This window comes from Chelonoidis abingdonii, chromosome 1, assembly GCF_003597395.2.
Source record: "Chelonoidis abingdonii isolate Lonesome George chromosome 1, CheloAbing_2.0, whole genome shotgun sequence".
NCBI classification, from domain to species: Eukaryota; Metazoa; Chordata; order Testudines; family Testudinidae; genus Chelonoidis; species Chelonoidis abingdonii.
The window spans coordinates 26,426,095-26,450,457 of NC_133769.1; the positions used below are offsets into that span (position 1 = coordinate 26,426,095).

Below are 24,363 nucleotides of genomic sequence, written 5' to 3' on the forward strand. Positions count from 1 at the left end.
CTGACATAGGCACGGGGCCCTCTGCAGCCTGACTGTAGTCAGCTGCCCCCGGGCTACTTCCAATCTCCCCCTCGGTTCCTACCTGGTCCACTGGGGCGTCCAGCACCATGGGTTCTTCCCAGTCAGGGCTGGGCGGCAGGTCCGGGAATACGTCCGGGACAGCGGGCCAGGTCTGGTCTGGGGGCTCCTCGGGGCCGTAGTAGGGACGAGGTAGCTCTGGCAGCTCCTCGTCGTAGCGACTGCGGGGCAGCTCTGGCAGCTCCTTGTCGTAGCGTCTGCGGGGCAGCTCTTGCAGCTCCTCGTCGTACTGACTGCGGGGCAGCTCTGGCACCTCCTGGTACCAGCCTCTGGCCTCAGCGGCTTCCCAGTGACAACGGTCAGTGGGCACATCTGCTCCTGCCAGCGGCTGGGCCCTGACTGAAGGCTGGGGCCCGGCTTTTATCCTTCCGGGTCGCCGCCTGACCGTCTGAGGGGCGGGACTTCCACCCAGCGGTTCCGCCCTGGGGGATGATTGATGGGGCTCAACCCTCCCTGGGGAGGAGGGGAGCCACACCGCCTCACTACAGGCCCCCTTACACCCAAGCGGTTAGCCATTAGTCAGGGTCTTGTGGGTTGTTTCCACCAGGAGGAGAAGGTAATGAAATAGACAAGTATTTTGTGGACACAATCCTGTTTATTTACAAAGAATATAGATAAAGACCTGTTTCCTTGAACATGCCTGGAATCAAACAACACGGTACAATTTCCTTCCTCAATATTCTTACTCTTTTTCCAGCCACTACTCTACCCAAAAAGTTCTCTGTCTTGTAGCTTTCTCTCAGGATCATGCTACAAGTGCTTCTCTGAGGGCTTGTCTTCACTGTAACAGTAGCTTAAGTTAGTGCACTTGAGTTAGACTATGTCTACACTAGACATCTTACAGTGGCACAGTTGGAGCACTGCAGATGCGCCACTGTAAGGACACCGGCACTTCTTTCAGTGTAACTTACGTCGGTCGGGGGGTGGTTTTTTCACACCCCTTATCGACAAAAGTTTTACAGACCAAAGTGCTAGTGATTACTTCATTCGAAATAGCCTAGCATGTGTGAGAGCAACCGCATGTCAAAACAACACTGGATTTACACAGAGGGATTGGATTAATTACTGATGAGTTGTAACATGAGCTGCTGTATGTACAAGAAAAAGATATATTATTTAAGATTTTGTTGTTCTTTCAAGGACACTGATGCATTAGGAACATTAGCTGAATCTTTCCTTTTACAAGTGCTGACTACTAAGTTCAGGAGCTACTTACATCAGTCTACTCCCAGACACTTCAGGACACCTCCAAGCACTTACATTCTATGAGCTTCTAAAGACAAAGTAATCTTCATTGTAAATACTAAGTTTCATTATTATATCTCAGACAGCAACCTCATTCGCTTTTTTTTATTGAGGCTATACAGTATCCTTTATTTCCTTTCAGATATAAAAACTATAAATACAAAATGACCCCAAAGACTTAAGAGGCTCAAAGGTTCCTCCCAAGTTGAGCCAAGTTGGTTTGGGCTTGTAAACCGGTCAGGCGGGGGCTCGTCCCCCTCAGGTGCGGCGGGGAGCCAGGGCGCCTCCTTACACACAGCAGTCCGTGTCTACGCCTGGCCCTTGGGCAGGGCGGGCGGCAAGTGGTCCAGGCTCAGCTCTGGCACTCAGGGGCTGAGTAAACACAGTCTGTAGCCCAAGCCCTTGGTCAGGGCGGGGCAGCAAATAGTTCAGGCTCAGCTCCTGCACTCAGGGGCTGAGCAAACACAGTATCTGAGCCCAGGCCCTGGGGCAGGGCGGGGCGGTCAATAGTTCAGGCTCAGCTCCTTCAGCAAGAGGCTGAGCAAACACAGTACAACCAGTGAATCTATACAGAAGGCCTCCTCAGGCCAGGGAGAGGAGGGAATCTGCCACCCTTGGACGGGTGGCAGGGGGGACGCAGGCCCTCCCACTCCACTGCGTCCCAGCCTGGGGCCCTAGCAGCAGCAAGGGTTCGCTGCAGTCAGTGGGGAACCCTGGCCGCAACACACTGACATGAGTTCACAGTCCCCAAGAGCCAGACTGGGGTCGGCTACCCCCGGGCTACTTCCAATTTCCCCCTCTCCCTGTACCTGTCCTCCCATGGGGTCCCAGCCCATGGGTTCTTCTGGATACGGGGAGGCAGGACACTCCGACGGCTCCTCCGGATAGCGAGCACAGGGCAGGGCAGGTTGGGGGTCCTCCAGATACCGGGCACGAGGCAGGTCCGGCCAGCGCTCCTCCGGATAGCGAGCACAGGGCAGGTCAGGCTGGGGGTCCTCCACATACCGGGCATGAGGCAGGTCCGGCCAGCGCTCCTCCGGATAGCGAGCACAGGGCAGGTCAGGCTGGGGGTCCTCCACATACCGGGCATGAGGCAGGTCCGGCCAGCGCTCCTCCGGATAGCAAGCGCAGGGCAAGTCAGGCTGGGGATCCTCCGGATACCAGGCACGAGGCAGGTCCGGCCAGCGCTCCTCCAGATAGCGAGCGCAGGGCAAGTCAGGCTGGGGGTCCTCTGGATACCAGGCACGAGGCAGGTCCGGCCAGCGCTCCTCCGGATAGCGAGCGCAGGTCAAGTCAGGCTGGGGATCCTTCGGATACCGGGCATGAGGCAGGTTGGGCCCAGCGGGAGCTTGGGCCTCACCGTCTGTCCTCTTCGGCGGCCAGCCCACAACCGAGCTCTGGGACCGGGCTTTTATACTTCCTGTCCCGCCCCTTGACTTCTTGGGGGCGGGGACAGATGGTGTTGGCTCCGCCCATGGAGGTGCCTGCTCTGGCTCGTCCCCCTCAGGTGCGGCGGGGAGCCAGGGCTCCTCCTTACAGGGCTCTATAGCATTTCACAGTTCCTTAATCATAGCAACAATACCTGGACATATAGCTGTGACTCTGACTTCAGTTACTGACGGGTAATGTCCCAGTCAGCAATTGGTTACTCATTGTTTGTGCCAGGCACTGTATACAGAGATCCAATAAATAAATAAAGGATGTGAAAAGAATATTAAGATTGCCAAGTCAAGTACTCAAAAGTTAGGAAATGCAAAACTTAAAGGTGCCTGTCCATTTCCATCATGAGTAAGCCTATGTTTTATGCATGGGTATTTTTAGTAAGAGTCATGGACAGGTTATGGGCAGTAAACAAAAACTCATGACCCATGACCTGTCCATGACTTCTACTATATATGCCTGATTAAATCTTGGAGAGAGAAAGGGGTGGCCCGGGGTGCCACAGGTACTCAGGCATAGGGGGCGGCCCAGGGGGCACTGTGGGTGCTGGCGGGGGGATGGGCAGTGGCATGGGACCCCCGCTGGTACGGGGGGGGAGATGGCGGTGCACAGGTTGGGACCCCCACTGGTGCATGGGGTGCAGGTTGGCAGGGATGGCAGGCTCCCTACCTGGCTCCAGCTCTGCGTGCTGCCTCTGCCTCAAGCGCTGGCTCCGCAGCTCCCATTGGCCGGGTACCGCAGCCAATGGGAGCTGCAGGGGTGGTGTCTGCAGTCCGAGGCAGCACGCAGAGCTGCCTGGACAATCCTCCAGAGCTGAGGGAGGGGGATGTTGCTGCTTCCAGGGAGCCCCCTGAGGTAATAGCCGCCCAGAGCCCTTACTCCATCCTGTGCCCCAAACCCCAGCCCTGAATCCCCTCCCACAACCAAACTCCTACTGCTGCTGGGGGAGGTGGGCATGGTGGCCCAAGACTGCCCCATCAGTGTCCGATGTGGCTGGCCCAGGGGCTCCCTGAGCTGCTCAGACAGACCCTGGGCCAACCGCACTGGCCACTGTGGAAGTCACGGAGGTCCCAGAAATTCATGGAATCAGTGACCTCCATGACAAACCCACAGCCTTAATCACAATACAATCTTTAATTACAACCTCACATATTCATTTTTCCACAGTACATGGATATTTATTCAATACTCACTGTGACCTTAGACCATACACCATCCAAACCCTACACTGAATACAGAACTAATAATTTCCTTCTGGGCATTTCTATGGTGCTGTCACCATAGTATCCAAGTACTTCACAAACATAAATTTACTGATGTTCACAATACCGCTGTGAGTCTAGGTAGCATTTTTATCCCTGTTTTATAGATGTAGAGCTGATTAAAGCCCAAATTGTCAAAAATGTCCACTAATTTTGTTGGGTGTCACCTAGGACCTCATCCAAGTCACCTAGGACCTCATTTTTCAGAGTACCTAGCACTTTATAGAGTAGCTGTAGTTGACTTCCATTGCAGTGGTGAGTGCTCAGCACTTTCACAAATCAAAAGAACATGCAATTAGTGGCCAGCACTAAAAATATTGGTATAAGCAACTTGCCCAGCATCACACAGGAACTCTGATGTAGAAGAAGAAATAGAATCCATTTTCCAGGCTGGCATTCAACTTCCTGAAACAGAAGATCATCTTTTCTCTTCCTGTAATCCCCTCCTTAATTGATTACACACCTTCCAAATTCCTCAACAAGTGAGACCAAGGTGCTATGGACAACAGCTTAATTCACTACATGGTCCTGATTTCTAGCTCTTCACAATAGATAAAAGCACATACAATTTCCAATTCTCTAACTGAAGCTCCTCAGTCCGGGTGGGGACTGTGTGCTCAGTTTTATTTTGATCCCCCAGTAGAAGCTCCTGCAACAGAGGCCAAAATTACCTTACTCACTATAAATCTGAAAGATGGCAACTAAGTGTCATATAGACATAGGTGGGCAGGGGGAATTCAAAAATCAAAAGAAAGACCAAGAAACAAAATTTTATATTTTTATCATCATGATTTTTGAGGATCACTCATGATTTTTGCACTTTTGCAGTTAGGAATATTATACGTGGCCAGATTCAATTTTTTAAAATCCGTTCAGTTAGTTTTTGTTCTGCTGAAGCCCACCTTAGCCTCAAAACGTTGTTTTCATGGTCTTCTGTGGGTTTCCATATATAACACATATGGCAGTTTCCTGCTTATCCTTGGAAGACCTTACTGAATTAAGTTTAAGTATCTTAGTGGGCCATGAGTGGGAATGCAGGTGCAGTTGCCCTGCACTGTGGCACCACAGAGCACCATAGCAAGAAATATTTAAACAGGCACTAAGGAAGTTACTGTTTTATTTTGCATTATTGGCAGGCGTGTATGGTTATAATTTTTCTTACAGTGTCCTAAACATAAAAAACTGGACAAGTCTTCGTTCGTGTGTTCTCCGCCTCCATTTTTAACCTTTTGATGCTGGAAATCAAGATTTCCCAGACATTGAATATTGTGACTTCAACTTTAAATGAGAATACATCATCACAGCATTGTGTACATCTGAATGTTGTTATAATTACCACAGTGCAGTTGGGTTCTGGTATGTACATTTAAGCACAAGTTTGCATTCCAGCCTCATTTGTCAAACTATATTCTCAGTATCTCCAACACAATAAAAGTTATTCTATACAATTCTAATACTGCTAAGCTAAAAGGCTATTACAGTGCCTAGAAACTGGGCATATTGGAGAAAAGCAATTTAAAGGAGTCTACTGATCCTATATTCATTATGCTTTGCCGTGGCTGGAGTTGTAGGGAAGCTCATATGATGCAAAGCAGAAAAAAACTAGTGATAGAGTGAGGCAGCTGATAAAAGAAAAAGATGCAAGTGAGAGGGAAATGAAGAGACAGAACTAAAAAATATTAAAATACTCACTAATACTTTTAAAGCTTGGCCAGTGAAGAGAAGAACAACCACGAAGATTCAAACGTACCACGTAAGGACGCCACTTCTTCAAAATATTTATTAGTGTTTTGTCCTGCATCTTGTGCTTTACTGAAGAAAAATCAATCTAAACAAATTAAACAATTCAGATATCAGATATCAAAGAATGTTATACATACAGAACAGACAAAATTATTAAAAGTACTAAGTGTTAGAAATTTGCTGTACAATCTAAGACTTTGACCATGCAAATGCTGAAACACATTCTCAGATTTACATACCAGTAGTCTAGTACAGTTTATTAAGAATACTCACATGCATGAAGTTAAATATGTGCATAAGTGTTTGCAGGATTGAGGCCTAAACTTTATTATGACCAGGCTGGCATATTGACCAATCCACAAGGAGGACACATATGTAAGTGACCAACAAAGAAAAAATTAACTATTGGCTTTTCCCATTTTTGATTTTTCCTTTATGTTGTCTAAAGACCTAAATTATTGTAAATGATTTTTTTAAGATTAACTTTTAACCTTAGAAATATCAGGAAAATAAAGTTTTGTCATCCCTCTTTTGCTGAATGATTAGAGACCTGGACCCAGGGGTGAAAGTAAATTAAAGGACTTACTGGTATGCTGGAGTCCTGAGCAGGGGGCGGGGCCTCAACCGGAAGAGCGGGGGCTTTAAAACCCCAGGGCCTTTAAATCAATATTTAAAGGGCGTAGGGCTCCGGCAGGAGCAGTAGGTGCAGCGGCAGCCAGGAGCCCCAAGGCTCCAGCAGCAGGGCTCTGGTGGCAATTTAAAGGGCCCAGGGCTCCAGGTGTCGCTACCACAGTGGAGCCCCCGGCCCTTTAAATCGTGGTCAGAGCCCCACTCCCAGAGCCCCAGGGCTACAGCAGCGAGGCTCTGTAGTGATTTAAAGGGCCTGTGGCTCTGGCTGCTACCAGGAGCCCCAAGCTCTTTAAATTGCCGACATGGGGAAGCTGCCCCTTGCCAGTGCGGTCGGCGGTGTACCGGCTCTTGCCAATACGCTGTACTGGACCATACCAGCTTACTTTCACCTCTGCCTGGACCCAAGATAAGCTGAAGAACTAGGCATGGGTGGACCTTTAATCTTCCTTCTCATCCACTCTCTGGAGAGTTAAAACTGCAAGTTAAATATGTGTTAACAAAAAAAATGAGAAAATAGTTTCAAACAGTCTGACTAAGGAGTCTTTTAGGAAACACGGGAATGTCAAGACCAAATATTTCTAACAGCAAAAACCATCTAAAAATCCCTCCTTTTTTAAGATAAAAAAATGAATATTCAAGCCTTCTTTAAACTTGTTCTTCATAAAAAAAACAAGAAAGATCACAAACATATCTTTCCCTTGTAGGTCACCTTTAAAAGGGTAACTTATGTTACATCCTCCATACTAAATCTATCCATTTTACATTTTATGCCATATGTACTCTACTTCAATCATAATGAAGAGCAATCCCCGTTATTTTAATTCAGAAGGAGGGAGAGAGTAGGTTAATGGTTAGAGCACAGGATTGGGAGTCTCATGGAGGGCCTAGTGGTTCTTATACTGAAGTCAACTAAGTTTTGCCACTGACTTCATTAAGAGCAGGATTTCACCCTAAGCAATCATGCTCAAGTCACTTAATTTTTCTGTGCGTCATTATAAAGATAAAAGCTACCATGTACATGGCAGAGGGGCGTTGCTGGCACATGATGGCGTATATCACATTGGTAGATGCCCCTCTGCCATGTACATTGGCCAAACCGGACAGTCTCTGAGCAAAAGAATAAATGGACACAAATCTGACATCAGGAATCATAACATTCAAAAACCAGTAGGAGAACACTTCAATCTTTCTGGTCACTCAGTAACAAACTTAAAGGTGGCAATTTTGCAACAGAAAAGCTTCAAAAACAGACTCCAACGAGAAACTGCTGAACTAGAATTAATTTGCAAATTAGATACCTTTAACTTGGGCTTGAATATAGACTGGCAGTGGCTGGGTCATTACACAAATTGAAACTATTTCCCCTTGTTAAGTATTCTCACACCTTTTTATCAACTGTCTGGAATGGGCCATCTTGATTATCACTACAAACGTTTTTTTTCCTCCTGCTGATAATAGTTCATCTTAATTAACTAGCCTCTTAGAGTTGGTATGGCAATGTACACCTTTTCATTTCTCTGTATGTATATATATCTTCTTACCATATGTTCCATTCTATGCATCTGATGAAGTGAGCTGTAGCCCACGAAAGCTTATACTCAAATAATTTGTTAGTCTCTATGGTGTCACAAGTACACCTGCTCTTTTTGCAGATACAGACTAACACGGCTGCTACTCTGAAATCCATTACTACAGAAGTGCTTACTGCTCTTATGTTGAGAAGGGATCTGTGAGACCTCCTAATATTTCCAATACTTAGAAATGGTTTTACTAAAATTAATTCTCTTCTTCCTACAGTACTTATTATCTTGAACAAAGAAGAGATGTTAACGATGATTGCTTCTTTCTTAACTTTTTGATGGTTTGATAAGATTAGACAAAATGATATATACATATTACAAACAGATTATCCACATGTATGTATTTTTTCAGACAATGACATTGAATACCATTTGAAATAAATAACCTGATGTTCCTGAAATAACCAGAAGGTTCAGAATTTTGTGAGACAGAGTACATGTGACTTTAGAGTTTATTACAAATACTCTCTTTTACAGTGTAGTGGGACGGCGTGGCTCCCCTCCTCACTGGAGAGGGTTGAGCCCCGCTGGAGGCCAGAGTGGGCAGAGCTACGGAGCTCTGAGCCTGCCCCTCAAAGGGTCAGGCGGCGACCCGGAACTATAAAAGCCGGCCCTCAGAGCTCAGTCAGGCCCCAACAGCTAGAGAGATTAGACGTACCTCAGGGAGCTCAAGACTGGGAGACTCCGGCGACCCAGAGGAGCCGCCCAGACTGGCTCCCCTGCGCTCGTTACCGGGAGGAGCTGCCTGACTTCCCCATGCTCACTATCTGGAGGAGCTGCCGGAGCCTCCCCGCACTCGCTATCTGGAGGAGCTGCCGGAGCTTCCCCACGCTCGCTACCCGGAGGAGCCGACAGGGCTTCCCTGCACCTGCTGCTACCCGGAGGAGCTGCCGGTGCTACCCTGGGCTGACTATCCCGAGGAATTCCCGGACCAACCACCCAGCCCCGGTCGCGAGGAGCCTATGCTCATGGACCCTTCAGAGGTTGATGTTAGGACCCAGTAGGTCCCAAGGGGGAGTACGTAAGCAGCCCGGGGGCAGCCGACCCCAGTCAGGCTGCAGAGTTGCCAGAGCCTATGTCAGTGTGTTGCAGTCAGGATCCCCACTGACTGACCAGCGGAGTGATAGCCGCTGTTAGGGCCCCGGACTGGGACGCAGTGGAGTGAGAGGGCCTGCGTCCCCCCTGCCACCCAACTCCTGGATGACAGACTCCCCCTCTCCCTGGCTGGAGGAGGCCAAAGCCTGAGCCTACTGACTCAGCGTTTGCTGCCCCACCCTGACCAAGGGCTGGGCCTTTAAACTGTTACTATTGCTCAGCCCTGACCAAAGGCCTGAGCTTACTGACCCAGCATTTGCTGCCACGCCCTCACCAAGGGCTGGACCTTTAAACTGTTACTGTTGCTCAGCCCTGACCAAAGGCCTGAGCTTACTGACTCTGTGTTTGCTGTCCGCCTTGGCGTAGGGCCCGGCGCTGCGTGGCTGGTACGGCAGCCCTCCCGGAGGGCCTGAGCCCCTTGCCCGCCGGATGGACAAGCACCGCAAGGACTGCCGGGCTAGTTTCCCGGACCAACTAGAGTGGAGTGGGCCGGCGTGGCTCCCCTCCTCACCGGAGAGGGTCGAGCCCCGGCCACACCTGCCTACATGCAGTTTCCAGAATGGAGTAAGTGTTTTTACTGAAGAATAATAAAATCTATCTTCAGAGATTCTGTTATTACTGTCAGTGTTCTAGTGGCAGACAAGGAAAACTTTAAATTGTAATTTTCATCTAATGTTCAATAACAATAAACAAAACATTCTACATCATGTTCATAACTTGACCATTCTTTTAGTTATGATAGCAAAATACTTGATATATTTTATTATTATTTGGATTTTAGCCTTCAGTTTCTGGATTATTATTTTGGATTTCAGTGTTTAGTTTCCTTAAATCATACTTAATTATATTTTGATAGTCAGTAGTACTTGACTATTCCTGATTTTAAAATGACAAATGTATAGATCATGTCCTGAATGTAAGAAATTCAGACACAAACTCACTGAATGAATACAAATTGTAAAAGTATAAGGATCTGATATTTTTATACCTACAATGAATTCAAGTTGTAAATATATACATAGTGTCTGATTCTCCTTTCACTTACACCAGTTTTATAGTGATGTAACATAATTGATTTCACTGGATTTATTCCTAATTTATATTTATAAAATTGAGAACAGAGGTGAAATCCTGGGTACATTGAAATTAAAAGGAATTTTGCCATTTATTTCAGTGCCATCAGGATTTCACCCCAGGTCCTTATAATTTTTTAAAAAGTAACCTACTAGCTTGGTTTATCCTCTTATTTTTTTTAAATAAAGTTGAAGTAAAACATTAAACCTCTTATTATATCATAGCTGCAAGTAGTCTTACTTACATCAGTCCAGATTGAACTAGCCTGTGTTAGCAACATCCAGGTTCGGCTAACTTGAGCACATCTTGCCAGATCAATTAAGTTGATATAATGGAAGATCTAGGACAGAAAAACAGAATGTATGAAAATAGAAAATATTGCTTAAGAAATACCATTAGACTTAAAAAAAAAAGACACTATTCATTTACTAACCCAAAACAACAGACTTAAAACGCTTCTGTCAGCTATTTTATACGACTGAAGTATGTTATGATGAAGTAGGATCTCCCTTCCCCTCTAGAGCCATGTGAAGTCAGATAAGACATTATACAGCCACTTATGACCAAGTGCCTGATATAGCAATCAAGGGATCAGTTTTCTCCGCTAATGGAGTCCTGAGAGGAAGATTTTTAAAGGAGTCACAGGAATGAGGAAATCAGATCTCCTTGTCTATAGCACCTTTCACAGGCCTAGCCAAAGTTTGCTATGAAATTTACCCCACAGATCTCTGTAAAGAGCCTGATATTGCTCGATGCGCTATGTTAGTAGGCTCAAAACATAACTGATTTGGTCACAATCTGTATCCTAGAGATATCATTGTGAATTTTCTTTTCCACATCTCTCTTACATTATTGCTTCCCAAACACATTTTGAGAGTAGCAACTTAGAATAATCTCTTTTGAGAAGCAGCTTGTACTCTGCCTGCAGTTAGTTACTTCTCCTCGAACATAAGGGAGATGTGATTAAACTGAATATAGATTTCAGCACTAGCATATTCTATTTTTAAATATGAAATGACATACTAGAACTGAAAACTTAAAAAGAGTCCACATATACATAGATGGATTCATTACATTTCCCAGATCAGTACAGAGCTTTTTTGTTTTTTTCCTTACATTTTAAAATCCATCTCTAGGCACCCATTGTAGCCAATTAGTTTATTTTATCATCCATTGATTCATGTGCTGCGTGATGTTATGATTAACTCATATGCTATGTGATATATAATCAATGTATGCTAAACAGATTTAAGTTGTAGGATTATAGAAGTATAATATTAATAAGTATTTAGGATTGGTAAGTATGCATTAGGTTATATAAGTAAAGCAGGGCTGAAACACAAGGTCTACAGACTGAGGCCTATAAGATTTCAAGCTTAGCCACACTAGGCCATAGGCTTAAGAAAGCTTGACATAAGTAAGCAACTAAAGAGTAACCCTATGCCAGTAAAGATCACAAGACTACTGTAAAGATGTGCCAATAAATGATGTTGTGGAAAACCAATCGCAATGTATTGTTCAAGATCACAAGACACCTTATTGCAGCGGTTCTCAAACTGGGGGTCACCAGGGCTGATGTTAGACTTGCTGGGGCCTGGTGCCAAAGCCTGAGCCGCACTGCCCGCGGCCAAAGATGAAGACCTAGGGCGTCAGCCCTGGGTGGCGGGGCTCAGGTTACAGGCCTCCTGCCTGGAGCCTTGCCCCCCACCTGGAGCGGCAGCACTCAGGTAGGCTCAGTCCCCACTCTTGGGATTGCGTTGTAATTTTTGTTGTCAGAGGGGGTCGCGATGCAATGAAGTTTGAGAACCCCTGCCTTATTGTAACATCTTTTCAAATGTCTGTCCTGACCACTGGGTACATGTTGTGCATAAATGCTAATAAGTACAAGAGGAATGACAAACAACCTATGAAAAATGGGGCACTCGAATCTTCATGGGGCCTGGAAATACAGATAAGGGAAAAGAGAGTTGATATTTTCATGAACATACGTAGAATGTTAAGTGTAGTCAGAATCACAAAATAAAAGAGGGCTCCTTGGTTAGGTAAAAATGGAATGCCTAGGGGCAAAATCCCAACAGGAAGCACCCCTTTATTGATGATCAATTGGTGAGGAATCCATCAGGAACCAAGAATATCTTCGAGAATGTGAGTATGACTATATTTATAACTTGTGCATTGGTATTTGTACGATTTATATGTGCTTGGGTAATCATAATCTTGCTTGTGATTAATAAAACTTGTAAAACAGACTAGATATACTTGTGAATGTATGTGTGGTCACTATTGTTGGTCTTTATGTGTTCCTAGAGTCTCTAAATCTGAGACAAGTAACAGAGGTGACTTTCACTCTGTTGATCTTGAAACTGTAGCCACCAGAGCCACAATGGTGTAAGATAATATAACTAAATCTATTCCTAAGAAAATAAAATAAAAGGCTACACTATTCAGTGCTCCCAGTGCCTAGCCCACAAACTTTAATTTACAGTCCAAACATAGACAAAGGACTGCACATAAATATATCCACCTCAATTCACACTCTCCTTAACAGCATTAACAAAAGAGGGGAAAAGACGGGTTTTGCAACATGTTCAGAAGATTCACAAATCCAGACTCTGGTGGACCCAAGTGGGAGCAAGTTCCAACCAGCACTGCTCACAGACAGTGCCCTGCCAGATGTTCCCTATCGTTAATACTGAGGGAACTCCTCCTTCAGCACCTCTGCTGATCTTTACTGTGGCAGTAAATCACAGAGAAAGAGGTGATCCCTCAGGTAAGCCTGGCCCAAACCATTAAGGTCTCCATAGGTAGAGCAAACACCTTGAATCCTACTTTGAATTACCTTTATAGCAGTTTTTCAATTATTTCTTTATAATCCCTTGAATTTAACGAGTTAAAAATCAAATCCTATTGTATTAAGAGCCTGATTCTGAGCACTTCCAACTCCCACTGACATTAAGTGGGAGTTGAAAGTGGTTAGCGTCTAGGAGAATCTAAAAACCTATTAAAACCCTAAAGAGTTAACATTTCAAAAAAGCAAACATAAACAAACCCAGACAAGCAGTTCTATATCTGAGACAATCATTAGTGAACCATAGACTGCAGGCATGTATCTTCCCAGGCCACCAAGTTTGCCCACAGTCCACTTGGAGCCAGATCTATCAAGCTTCAATTCAGGAAAACACTTAAGCATGTACTTAAGTCTATGCCCTATTCAGGACAGCACTTATATGCACACTTCACTTTGGGAACATGCTTAAATCTGTCCTGAATATGGCTGCTTTCCTGAATCAGGATCTTTATATGGATATTAATTTTTAAAATGAGAACATGCTGCATGAGATTTGTACTTCTGAGGATGCAACTCTTATTTATCAGTTCTTATTATTAATTAAACATAATCTCAGTACCAAAGAAGAATGCTGTCCAACCTAACTGATTAGTTGATTTGGGTAGCTGCATGATGGATCTCCAGCAGCAAATGCTGTAATTAAGATTAGGCATGGAGTTTTATTACAATCTTGTTTTCATTTACAACATTCTGAACATTCCTCCTTCATGACTTAAACTTGCTATGCTGGCTATTAACCCAGAAGTGATTTAAAAAAAAAAAAGAAAAAAGAAAATCTCTTCAGCTGTTTTTGAGTTATCAGACAGTGAAAAATGGACTATTTTGTTGCGGGGTTTTTTGTGTGGTTTTATTTTTGTTTTTTAGTTTGTTTGTTTGTTTTAATGATTTGCTCACCAGTAACTCAAAAAACAGCTAAACAAAAGACTTTAAACAGAGTGTATTGGCTTCTTTCTAGGGGGAAGAGTCTAACAGAAGGCAAAAAATAGCATCAACAGCATTAATGCTCATGCATATTTCCTCTGGCATATCTACCAGTTTCCTAAGAAGCATACTGTACAGTGAGTTCTGTAGCTGATCCTCAGATCTGTCTTCCCATTCTTCTAAAGTCTACACAGTTCGAACTGCTGCATATTATGTGTGAAGGAGCTTCACGGATTCAGAGACAAGAGGGAGCACATTGTGAAGGCTCTAGCTCTCCCTTCCATGAATTATGGGCCCTCAAGACTTGTTTGTATCTGACCCCAGGTGTCCTTTTTAAAATTTATTTAGCTAAGGTATAGCAATCACAATATAAAGTAAAGTGTAGCTGCCCTGTTGCCCCAGGCTTACAGAAAACTGTCTCCAGATGGAGAATAGCACCAGCAAAGATTTGAACTCACCTCTCTCCCAGCCTATGCAGAGAGGTGAAAATTGTGGGTTATTTAAATACTTGTATTATTGTGCATGAGCTATTTCTTAAGCAAAGTGAGGAGTCATGGCACAAGAGGGAGGGCCCTCTCGTGGATCGTAACAGTTAAAAGATAGGACAGAAAGGGTAGGAATAAATGGCCAATTTTCACAATGGAGAGAGGTAAACAGTGGGGTCCCACAAAAATGTGTACGGGGACCCATGCTGTTCAACATATTCAGAAATGATCTGGAAAAGGAGTGACAATGTGGGGTGGAAAAATTTGTGGATAATACAAAATTACTAAAATAGCTAAATCCAAAGCTGACTGCAAAGAGTTACCAGGGTATCTCACTAAACTGGGTGACTGGGCAAAAAATGGCAGATGAAATTCAATGTTGATAAGTTCAAAGTAATGCACACTGGAAAACACAACCCCAACTCTACAGACAAAATGATGGGATCTAAATTAGCAGTTACCACTAAAGAAAGAGATCTTGGAATCATTGTGGATAGTTCTCTGAAAGCATGCGCTCAATAGGCAGCAGCGGTCAAAAAAAGCTAAAAGAATGGTAGGAACCACTGGGAAGGGGATAGATAATAAAACAGAAAATATCATAATGTCATATATAGATCCATAGGACACCCATATCTTGAATACTGTGTGCTGCTCTGATCAGCTCATCTCAGAAAAAATATTAGAAATGGAAAAGGGCATCAAAAATTATTAGAGGTATGGAACAGCTTCCATGTAAGGAGAGATTAACAAGGCTGGGACTGTTCATCTTAGAAAAGAGATGACTAAGGGCAGATAGGACAGAGGACTACAAAAGCAAGAACAGAATGGAGAAAGTGAACAGGGAAGTGTTATTTACCACTTCACATAATACAAGAACTAAGGGTTACCCAATAAAATTAACAGGCAGCATATTTAAAACAAACATAAGGAAGTACTTCTTCACACAGTCAACCTGTGGAGGCCAAAAGTATAACTGGGTTAAAAAAGAATTAGATATGTTCATGGAGAATAGGTCCATGATGGCTATTAGTCAAAATGGTCCGGGACACAACCCTATGCTCCAGGTGTCCCTAAACCTCCAAATTACAGAAGCTGGGACTGTATGACAAGGGATGGATGACTCAAAATTGCCTTGTCTTGTTCATTCTTTCTGAAGCATCTGGCACTGGCCACTGTCAGAAGACAGGATACTGGGTTAGATGGACCATTGGTCTGACTCAGTATGGCCATTCTTATGTTATGATTGTCTTTGTAGGTGATGTGCACATGATAAAAACCCCTACATAAAGTTTCTCTCTTAGTCCTAACAGATAAGTGATGTCAGGACATTCTAGGGAAACAAGACTCATTTGTCCTGAGAGCCCTGCTTGGAGAGTAGACCTTCCACAACAAGGCCTGCAGGCACCGCCAGAGAAGGCTTGCAAATGGGTTATATAGGTACATGTGGTCGTATGATCTAGCAGTACCAGGTAGGACCAGGACATCATCTGAGGGCTGAGTCAAACCTGGGTGATAAGGTCGCTCATTGCAAGGAACCTGTTTTCATGAAAGTAAGCTCTTACCTTAATTGAGTTCAGATTCACTCCAATAAATTCCATAATTTGTGTGTGGGTTAAAGTGAACTTTTCTGAATTTACCTGAAGTCCCAAAGCATGAAATAGGTCAAGTGAGGAGATGATCTAATCTTGTACTTCCTGATACCACCATCCCGTGACCGGCCAATCATCTAGGTAGATAAATATGGGGCTGCCATGTCTCCAGAGGTATGCTGCTATCATGGACAATATGCTCATAAAAACCCTCAGGGCCATTAAGAGGCTGACAGGGAGCACTTTGTATGGAAAATGCTCTGGGCCCACCATAAATTGTGGAAATCTCCTGTACACCGAGTGAACATCTATATGAAAATAGGCATACTTCAAATTGAGGGATGTAAACTAGTCACCTTTTTGCAGGGAAGGGATTTTTCAGGCAAGGCCCAAGGGTGGTCATCGTTGTGGCATTACACCCCATATTCTTTATAGTAATATTATTATGATATGAGTATGACATAATTATGATGTATTTTGTGCAAAATAAGGCATGTGAGATATCATTGGAAAGGTTATGATTTACTGAATATGATTATCCTACCTTAAATATGTATCATTTTGGTATCTGAAGCCAAGAATATTGTCTATGCATCTATTACAAGTGTGTTTACACCTGGGGAACGCCCACTAGACAGAATTCAATTAGTCCAGATGGCTGGCTGGGAAGGGCTATTAGCGAAAACAATAGGTCTTTGAAGATGCTAATCTTTCACCAGGGAGCCCTCCCGGGGAAGCTGCAAACAGCCTCGGAGTCATGGTTGCGGTGGCCCTACAGGGACATGTGACCAACTCACCTCGTACTGGACTCCAGGATAATACTAGTGTTCCTCCACAACCGAGTCTGGGAATCAAACTAGGAGACAAAGGGTTCCCGCCATATGCAAAAACTATTTAAGGCAGGGAGCGATATCTCGAAGTGTTGTGCAAGTTTCCTTTGAGGATAAAGACTGATCGATCACTCTATATCTGATCTCTTCGTGAAAAATGAACGAGGAGTACTTGTGGCACAGGTGATATGGTGTTTTTGTCTTTTTATCATTTTCCTGCGTGAGTTCATCTGAGAGCATAGTGACTGTCTGGTTTCACTCACTTACTGTAGTTGTTATCGGGGCATTTAGTGCACTGGATGAGGTACACCATATGTTGTGATGGGCATGTGCAGGACCCATGGATCTTGAAATGTGTATTGTATGGGGTATTGATCATTGTACCAGTGGAGATACATCTGTAGGTTTTGCATCTGTTGTTCTGGCAGAGTCTCGTGCAGCTTGGAGCTGGTGTGTCCTGGTCTGTGGGGAGCTTGCTTCTGATGCTTGGAGATGCTTCTGAGCTTGGTGATCACTCTAAATCTGACCAATCAGTGCTCATCCTCAAAGGAAAGTTGCACAAAACTTTCAAAAGTCAAGCCTGGCTGCTTAAAATCAAAACTTCGCAAGACACTAAAAATCATGGACTGAATTGAGACACTGGATTTATGGCTTTTTATAACAATTTATTACTCACTAATAACCCAGCCAGCTGCCTTTTCCCCTCACTTCCTTTTCCCTCCTATGACTGAACGGGTATTAATGGGCCACTTCACCAAAAAAAGTCCCATGAAATATTTGCTAACTACTTATGGCAAACAATCTGTTCCACCTTGTATTTAGCTGTGACACTCTGAGTACGTTTCCCAGACCTGAAGAAGAGCTCTGTGTAAACTCAAAAGCTTGTCTCTCTCAGGGCTGGTCTACACTGGGGGAGTGGGGTGGAGATCGAACTAAGATACGCAACTTCAGCTACGCTATTCACGTAGCTGAAGTCAAAGTATCTTAGTTCGACTTACCTGGCCATCCTCACGGCGGCGAGTCGACTGCTGCGCTCCCCCGTCGACGCTGCTTACTCCTCCTGCCAAGGTGGAGTATGGGCATCGATTTGCAGATTGATTTATCGCATCAGATGAGACGCGATAAATCTATCCCCGATAGATTGATTACTACCCACCGATCTGGTGGGTAGCATAGATGTACGCTCAGCAACAGAAGTAGGTCCAATAAAAGATATTACTTCACTCACCTTGTCTCTCTAATATTGTGGGACAGACATAACTACAACATTGTATTAAGTATGTCATTATATGAAGTATGATTTCAGTTTGATATTAAGTATGTTCCAACATGAGGAATTATGCACCTCCACATATTATAATTACATCTATTAAGGCAAGCATTAATAGAAGATATTTAACAAACATAATAACATAATTTTTAAACTTGTGCCTCATTTTGATGTGACCACAGAGTGAACCCTACACAGGTTCTAATTCTGTCTTATTTTAAGAAAGATTTTTGACCTATTATATCCAAATGAAATTGACATAAAATATGCATAAAGATTAACAAGTGCTTCCTAGAGTCACTATTCCAAAAGTTCTCAATGCTGATTTGTGTGTTACCACCTACTAGACACAACTATTTAAAATTACTTCATCAGAAAATAAATACATACCTTAAATCAGTGGTCCACAAACTGTGGGGCCTGCCTACACAGGGGGATATGGAGGAACATTCATGGATGGGTGCATGGCGGGGCCCAGGTCTGCCCCCACAGAGGGCAGTGAGGGAGCACCACCCAGTTCCTCTCAGCCCCCAGCCACAACTCCACTCCGCCCCCTGCTCTGCCCCCAGCCAAGCTCCAGCCCTCGCTCCGCTCCACCCCACGGACAAAGCTCCACTCCTCCCCCGGCTCAGCCCTCCTTCCCTCTCCACACCCAGGCCAGCTCCACCCCTATTCCAGCTCCATTATAGATTCCATTACTGGTAAGGCAGGGCATGTCAGGAAAAGTTTGTGCACCAATGCCTTAAATTAAATCTTGATAACTTGTTCATCAACAACTCCAGTGTTCAACACATCTTTATCATTTTAGTTATTGATAATACAAAATAATAGAGAAAAGATCTTTAATACATTTTGCCAAAGAAATTAATATCAAACTGCATTCAAACTCTGTTGTCAAACGTTTGATCAGAGGTGTACAAGAATACCTCACTTTGTGAGAATAGGAAGTGTGCGGATTAGCAAAATGCAGATTAGACAGGCTCCATTGTACTTTGTTTTATGGCAAAAGCAATAAAAGTCTAACAACAAAATAGAGAACTAGAATCAACTAGGCATGATTTAGCATTATGAGCTAGTTGTACAGAAGATTGTTTTCCTTCCTTAAAAAAAAGCTGTCCTGATTTATAACTTCAGTGTAACCTTAGTGAAATTAACAGATTGAAGGTGGTGTCAATTGGGGCAGAATTTGGCCTCTACTGATTACAGATGAAGACAAATAAATAGAAATGTTAATAAAATAGTCTCATCAGGATTTTAAATAATTTCTATTTCAATATTGGGCAAAATCCATCCACTAAACTATAATTTTGCTTATATAGCATAGGAAATTATAGATGTAGTTAGTGGCTGTGGACTTTTTCACTTCAGAAAAATTTATGTAACATTATTATTTAATACTTTAGGGAAAAAAGAAGTGACATTCCTATTAAAGAGTAACATTGTACTTCCTACGGGTAGTAAACAATGCAGCTGTATTTTTCACCCAGAAGAGAGAGCATGCTTGCCAAATTCATCAACACATGATTTCCTTCTGTTTTATTTCCTGCCAGACTACAAGGAACAAAAAAAATATTTTCAAGTTATCAGGCAGGGAACTTGAGTACCGCACTTATTGCAAAGACATTTGTCTGTGACTGATAAACTGATTATCTGTACCAGCTGGTAACTAAGAAGGCTTTGAAATTTATATATTACTTAACAGATACAATATGCCCATTTAATTAGCCTGTTAAACAATGCCCTAATGCTTTGTTTTCACAAGCTGAGGTAACAATCTAAAAATGCAGTAAATACAAACTTATAATTTATATGTATTTATCTAGTAAGTTCTGCCTAACATAAAATTGTCTCAATTTCCAAACTGCTGTTTCTAATTACCAGTATATGTCTTGAAAACATTCGTCTGATGAACTGTATAAATTTAAATATATTGCAAAGTAATTATTTCCAGGGATCAAAAAATGAAAGCTAGTAACATGTTGAAAAGTTAATCTAGCATTTGCCTTTCTTTATAAAAATCAGTAAATTCAGAAAAATAGTTAGACAGGAAATACAGAAGTAACCTATCTGATGCATGATTTAATTGCATAAAATATGCTATTAGCCATTTGAGTCAATTAACAAACATTCATATTTCAGAGTAATATGTTTCCATTTCATACAAATAATTTAACATTTTACCTAGTGAATAATACAGGGCTTTGGGGGAGGTGTAACAGGATTATGCTTAGGGACCAAGGTAGTGTTGTGCACATTTTTATACATTACTCCTGAAGGAATTATGTGCCAAAAAATTAAAAATTCTGCACCAAAAAAATAAAAATTCTATGCACAACATTTTAAAATTCTGCAAATTTTATTTGTCAATAAATAAACGTGGAGGCTCCAACATGGCGATGGGCAGCACAGGCCACTAGCTATGTGGAGGTGGAAGATCACCTTGTAGTCACCTCCTCCCCACAGGACAGGTACTCAGCGGTGAGGCTACACCCCACCCTGACAAAGCGCAAGGGCTGGGCTTGCCCAGAAACATCCTGGTGCCCTGCCCCTTTGTGCCAGGCACACCAGGTGTGGGCAGGCAGGCTCAGGCTAGCAAGATCCAAGCATGGAGGGACTTAGTGTGGGGTATTCAGGTGTGGGGCAGTCTGGGTGCCAGCAGATCGGGGATCTGGATGCGCAAAGGCTCATGGGGGGGGGTTCTAGAAGCAGGGGCAATAGGATTCTGCAGGGGGTTACGGTGAAGGTGGTTGGGGCTCAGCAGGAGGGTCTGGGTGTGAGGCGCTCAGTGGGGAGGTCCAGGTGCTAGGGGAGTGGGACTTGGTGGGGTGGGGTCCAGGTGCATCTGGTTGTGACTCAGTGGAGTGGGGGGCTCATTGGGATGGTCCAGGTATAGGGGAAGTGGGCTCATTGGGGTGGGGGTTCAATGGGCCTGCTTAACAGGGGAGCCCCAGCTGCTGCTGACACCAAAGGGACACCATATGCCAGGCTCTTGCTTATGCCTACGATTCCGCTATCCACTTTTCTTCCCCATCTTATCCCCCTTCCTCACTCCAATATCCCCCTTCCCCTGCCTTATCCCACCCTCTTCCTTCCCCACTGCCTCTTCCCCTGCTTCTCCCATTTCTCCCACTCTCCTTACCCTGCCCACCACAGGCACTCACTGTTATACAGAAAACAGAATGGCTCCCAGTACACAGAAGGGGAGCACAACTCGCAATAGGACCCAGGAGGCGGCATCTAGCTGCAGAGTCAGTAGAGCCGAGCCGCACCTTACTTCAGCCAGACAGCTCTGTGCTCACAGAAATGGGAGTGGGGATAGTGGCATGTGAACCTGCGTGCCCTTCCCATGCCTTGCCTTTGGGGGGGGGGGGCATTGCCTCCCCAAACTAGGCCCAGGGGTGTCCCTAGCCTCAGCCCCTGCCCAGCTTCCCCATCATTTTCTGCAGAGAAGCAAAGAAATTCTGCAGAGAGACATGTTTTCTGCAAGCATGCAGTAGCACAGAATTCCCCCAGGAGTAATACATGTATGTCCCCTGTGAAACCTTTGAGCCTGATGAAGCCTAAGTTACCCAAAGGCTGCTTAAACCTGAGCCTTAAACCCCTGAGCCAGTGAGTGTGATGGATCAACAGAGCCAATTACCTTCACGTCTTGTGATAGGCCCCACACCATTCAACCAGGGTTTAGTCAATCCAGAGGCGAGGACCCACCAGGTGATCTCAAAATAAGTATATAGGCTCCTTAAGGGAAGGAGTCTCTCCAGTCTGCTCAGTGTCACTACCTAGACAGGAACACTCCCACTGCCAGTAGTTTCAACAGATTGCTCCTGCCATGACTGTTTCCACACTATCTAAAGCTTACTCCAGACTGCATCTCCTCCTCCCTTAGCCAGCCACACAACAACTCTGACACCCCTTTCCTGGCTGTGTCCCCTATGCATAGAGATTCTTGTTTATGGTAGGAAAAATTTGCATTGAGGGGTGGTGTATGGGGCTTCTTGTAGTTAGAATATGGATAAACAATGTCTGCTTTTGCACCTTATACAACCAGTTTGAGTGGGCCATTTTGTACAGTGCCATCAGTTTGGCTGACTACAGGGAAAATATAATTTAAACAGGTATTCTTTTAACTCCCTACTATATACCATCAACTTTTAAATAAAAAAAATAAAGGCAGAAAGGTCAATTATTTTAACTATTCTAGGATTCAAGATGTTGCCTAGGGCCAGATTTTTAAGGTGTTCAGGCGCCTAAAGATGCACATAGGTGCCTACTGAACTTTTTAAAATCTCACTGCGTGCCTAAATAGCTTTAAAAATCTGGATCATAGTATTTCAGATCTTAATTGTGTTGTTCATAAAGGTATGGCGCTCTTTGATCTGAAATGTCATTGTTCACTAGACACTGAAAAGTAATTCCAGGAGACATGGCAAACTAGGCAAAAACCTGTTCTAGCAGGTTTATGTGTAGTCTTGTCTCGACTGTGGACCATAACCCCGGAATTGTGTGATGTTGCATGTGTGCTCCCCACCCTATGAGGGGGGCATTCGTTGTGATAATCTGTGATGGAGGATCCTGTGTAAATGGGATCTCCAAGCACACATTATGTGGTTGAGTCCACTAGGTTAGTGATTTCTTGACTTTGGGAGGCATAGTTAATTGTCAGTTTAATCTGAGTTTATTTGGTCTGTAGATGGTTCCCAGACATCCTTGCAGGCAGCGCATATGTAAACGCATATGTTTCACCACAAACGTGCATGCTGCCATGTGGCACAGAAGTTGGAGGTATCTGTGGGCTGTAATCTGTGGACTTTTCCACACTGTGGATATGGGTGTCTTTATCGTGTAGAATCTGTCTTGTGGAAGTGACGTTTTTGCTGCCACTGGGTCTCAGTGAGCGCCTATGAATTATAAATGTTGAACTGGTTCTGTTGTTGATTTCTTTTTGTTTATTTGTAGACCCAGACTCTGGAAAAAATCTACCATCATCTGGGTAGTCCGAATGGCATCTATTTGAGTGTCAAGTATCAGAGGGGTAGCCGTGTTAGTCTGCATCTGTAAAAGCGGCAAAGAGTTCTGTGGCACCTTATAGACCCTACTGGAGCATGAGCTTTCGTGGGTGAATACCCACTTCATCGGATGCATGTCTATTTGAGTGTGTGACTTCAGACGACAGCCATCCAGGTAAGGGATTATTATTATTCCTTGTTTTCTCAGATGTGCTGCTACTACTGCAAGGATCTTTAAGATGACGTGAGGTGCTTTTGACATCTAGAAAGGTATAACCTTGTATTGATAGTGGTCTTTGCCCAAGGTAAATCTCAGAAACTGCTTGTGGGCAGGGTATATCGAAACAGGTATACCCTGCAGGTATACCTCCTGCAGGTCAAGGGCCCAGTTCCAGCGCTGGTATTATTGTTGTTAACCTGACCATTTTGAACTGTTGTTTTCTCACAAACTTGTTCAGTCGCCTGAGATTCAGGACAGATCTGTTAAAAAATAGTGGGAATAGACACCCTTCCCCCTGTGTTGCATGGGAACAGTTTCCGCTGCCCCGAGTTGGAGGAAATGATCTCTCTCTTGTCACAGCAGATGTTCACGAGAGGGGTCCCTGAAGAGGGGTTGGTGAGGGGTATAGAAAGAAAATGGATTATATAGCATGTACAGATGACTTCTAGGGGCCATTTATCCACAATGTTGGCAGCCCATTTCAAGTAGAATGGGTGCAAACTGTCAGAGCCATCCCTAGGGTACAGCCAATTGGGGCAACCACCCTGGATCCCATGCTTTCGGGGGCCCTGCACTTCGTGAGGAGGCAGGTGGGAGGTGAGGTGGGGCAGGTGGGCAGACAGAGGAGCAAGGAGGAGCCCCCTACCAGCCACCCCCTATTTCCAGTGCTTCCTGCCCACCAGCAGGCTCCGCTGATCAGCGCCTCCCCCTCCTTCCCAGAATCTACCGCTGATCAGCTGTTTCATCTGGAGGCACTGGGGGAGGGGAGAAGCGAGGGCACAGAGTGCTCAGGGGAGGGGGCAGAACTGGACATGGTGGGGGTGGGAAGAGGCGGGGCAGGGCCTTGGGGGAAGGGGTGGAGTGGGGGCAGCACCTGGCAAGCACCCCCTGGCAGATAGAAACTGAATTGAAGTATGGAGCAGGAGTATACTTTGCGGCCGAATAGGTCCAACCTTTTACTGTCCTTATCGAAGGGCATGGACCAAAAGTGTTGTTTGCCTCTCTGGTTGGCTGCTTCCATCACCAGAAAGTGGGTGCTGAGTGTGT

At 44.5% G+C, this 24,363-nt stretch overlaps 1 protein-coding gene across 2 annotated transcripts in view; it reads right to left on the reverse strand.

Annotated features, from left to right (window-relative positions):
• The window catches only part of FBXL13 (F-box and leucine rich repeat protein 13), a 194,526-nt gene that overhangs the window by 143,027 nt on the left and 27,136 nt on the right, over positions 1–24,363 (reverse strand). For both annotated transcript variants that reach the window (XM_075064574.1, XM_075064569.1), the window contains exons 7-8: positions 10,392–10,487; positions 5,718–5,853 (exon numbers count right to left, since the gene is read on the reverse strand). In XM_075064574.1, the coding sequence (XP_074920675.1) occupies positions 5,718–5,853; positions 10,392–10,487 (232 nt within the window). The remainder of the gene's footprint in view (positions 1–5,717; positions 5,854–10,391; positions 10,488–24,363) is intronic.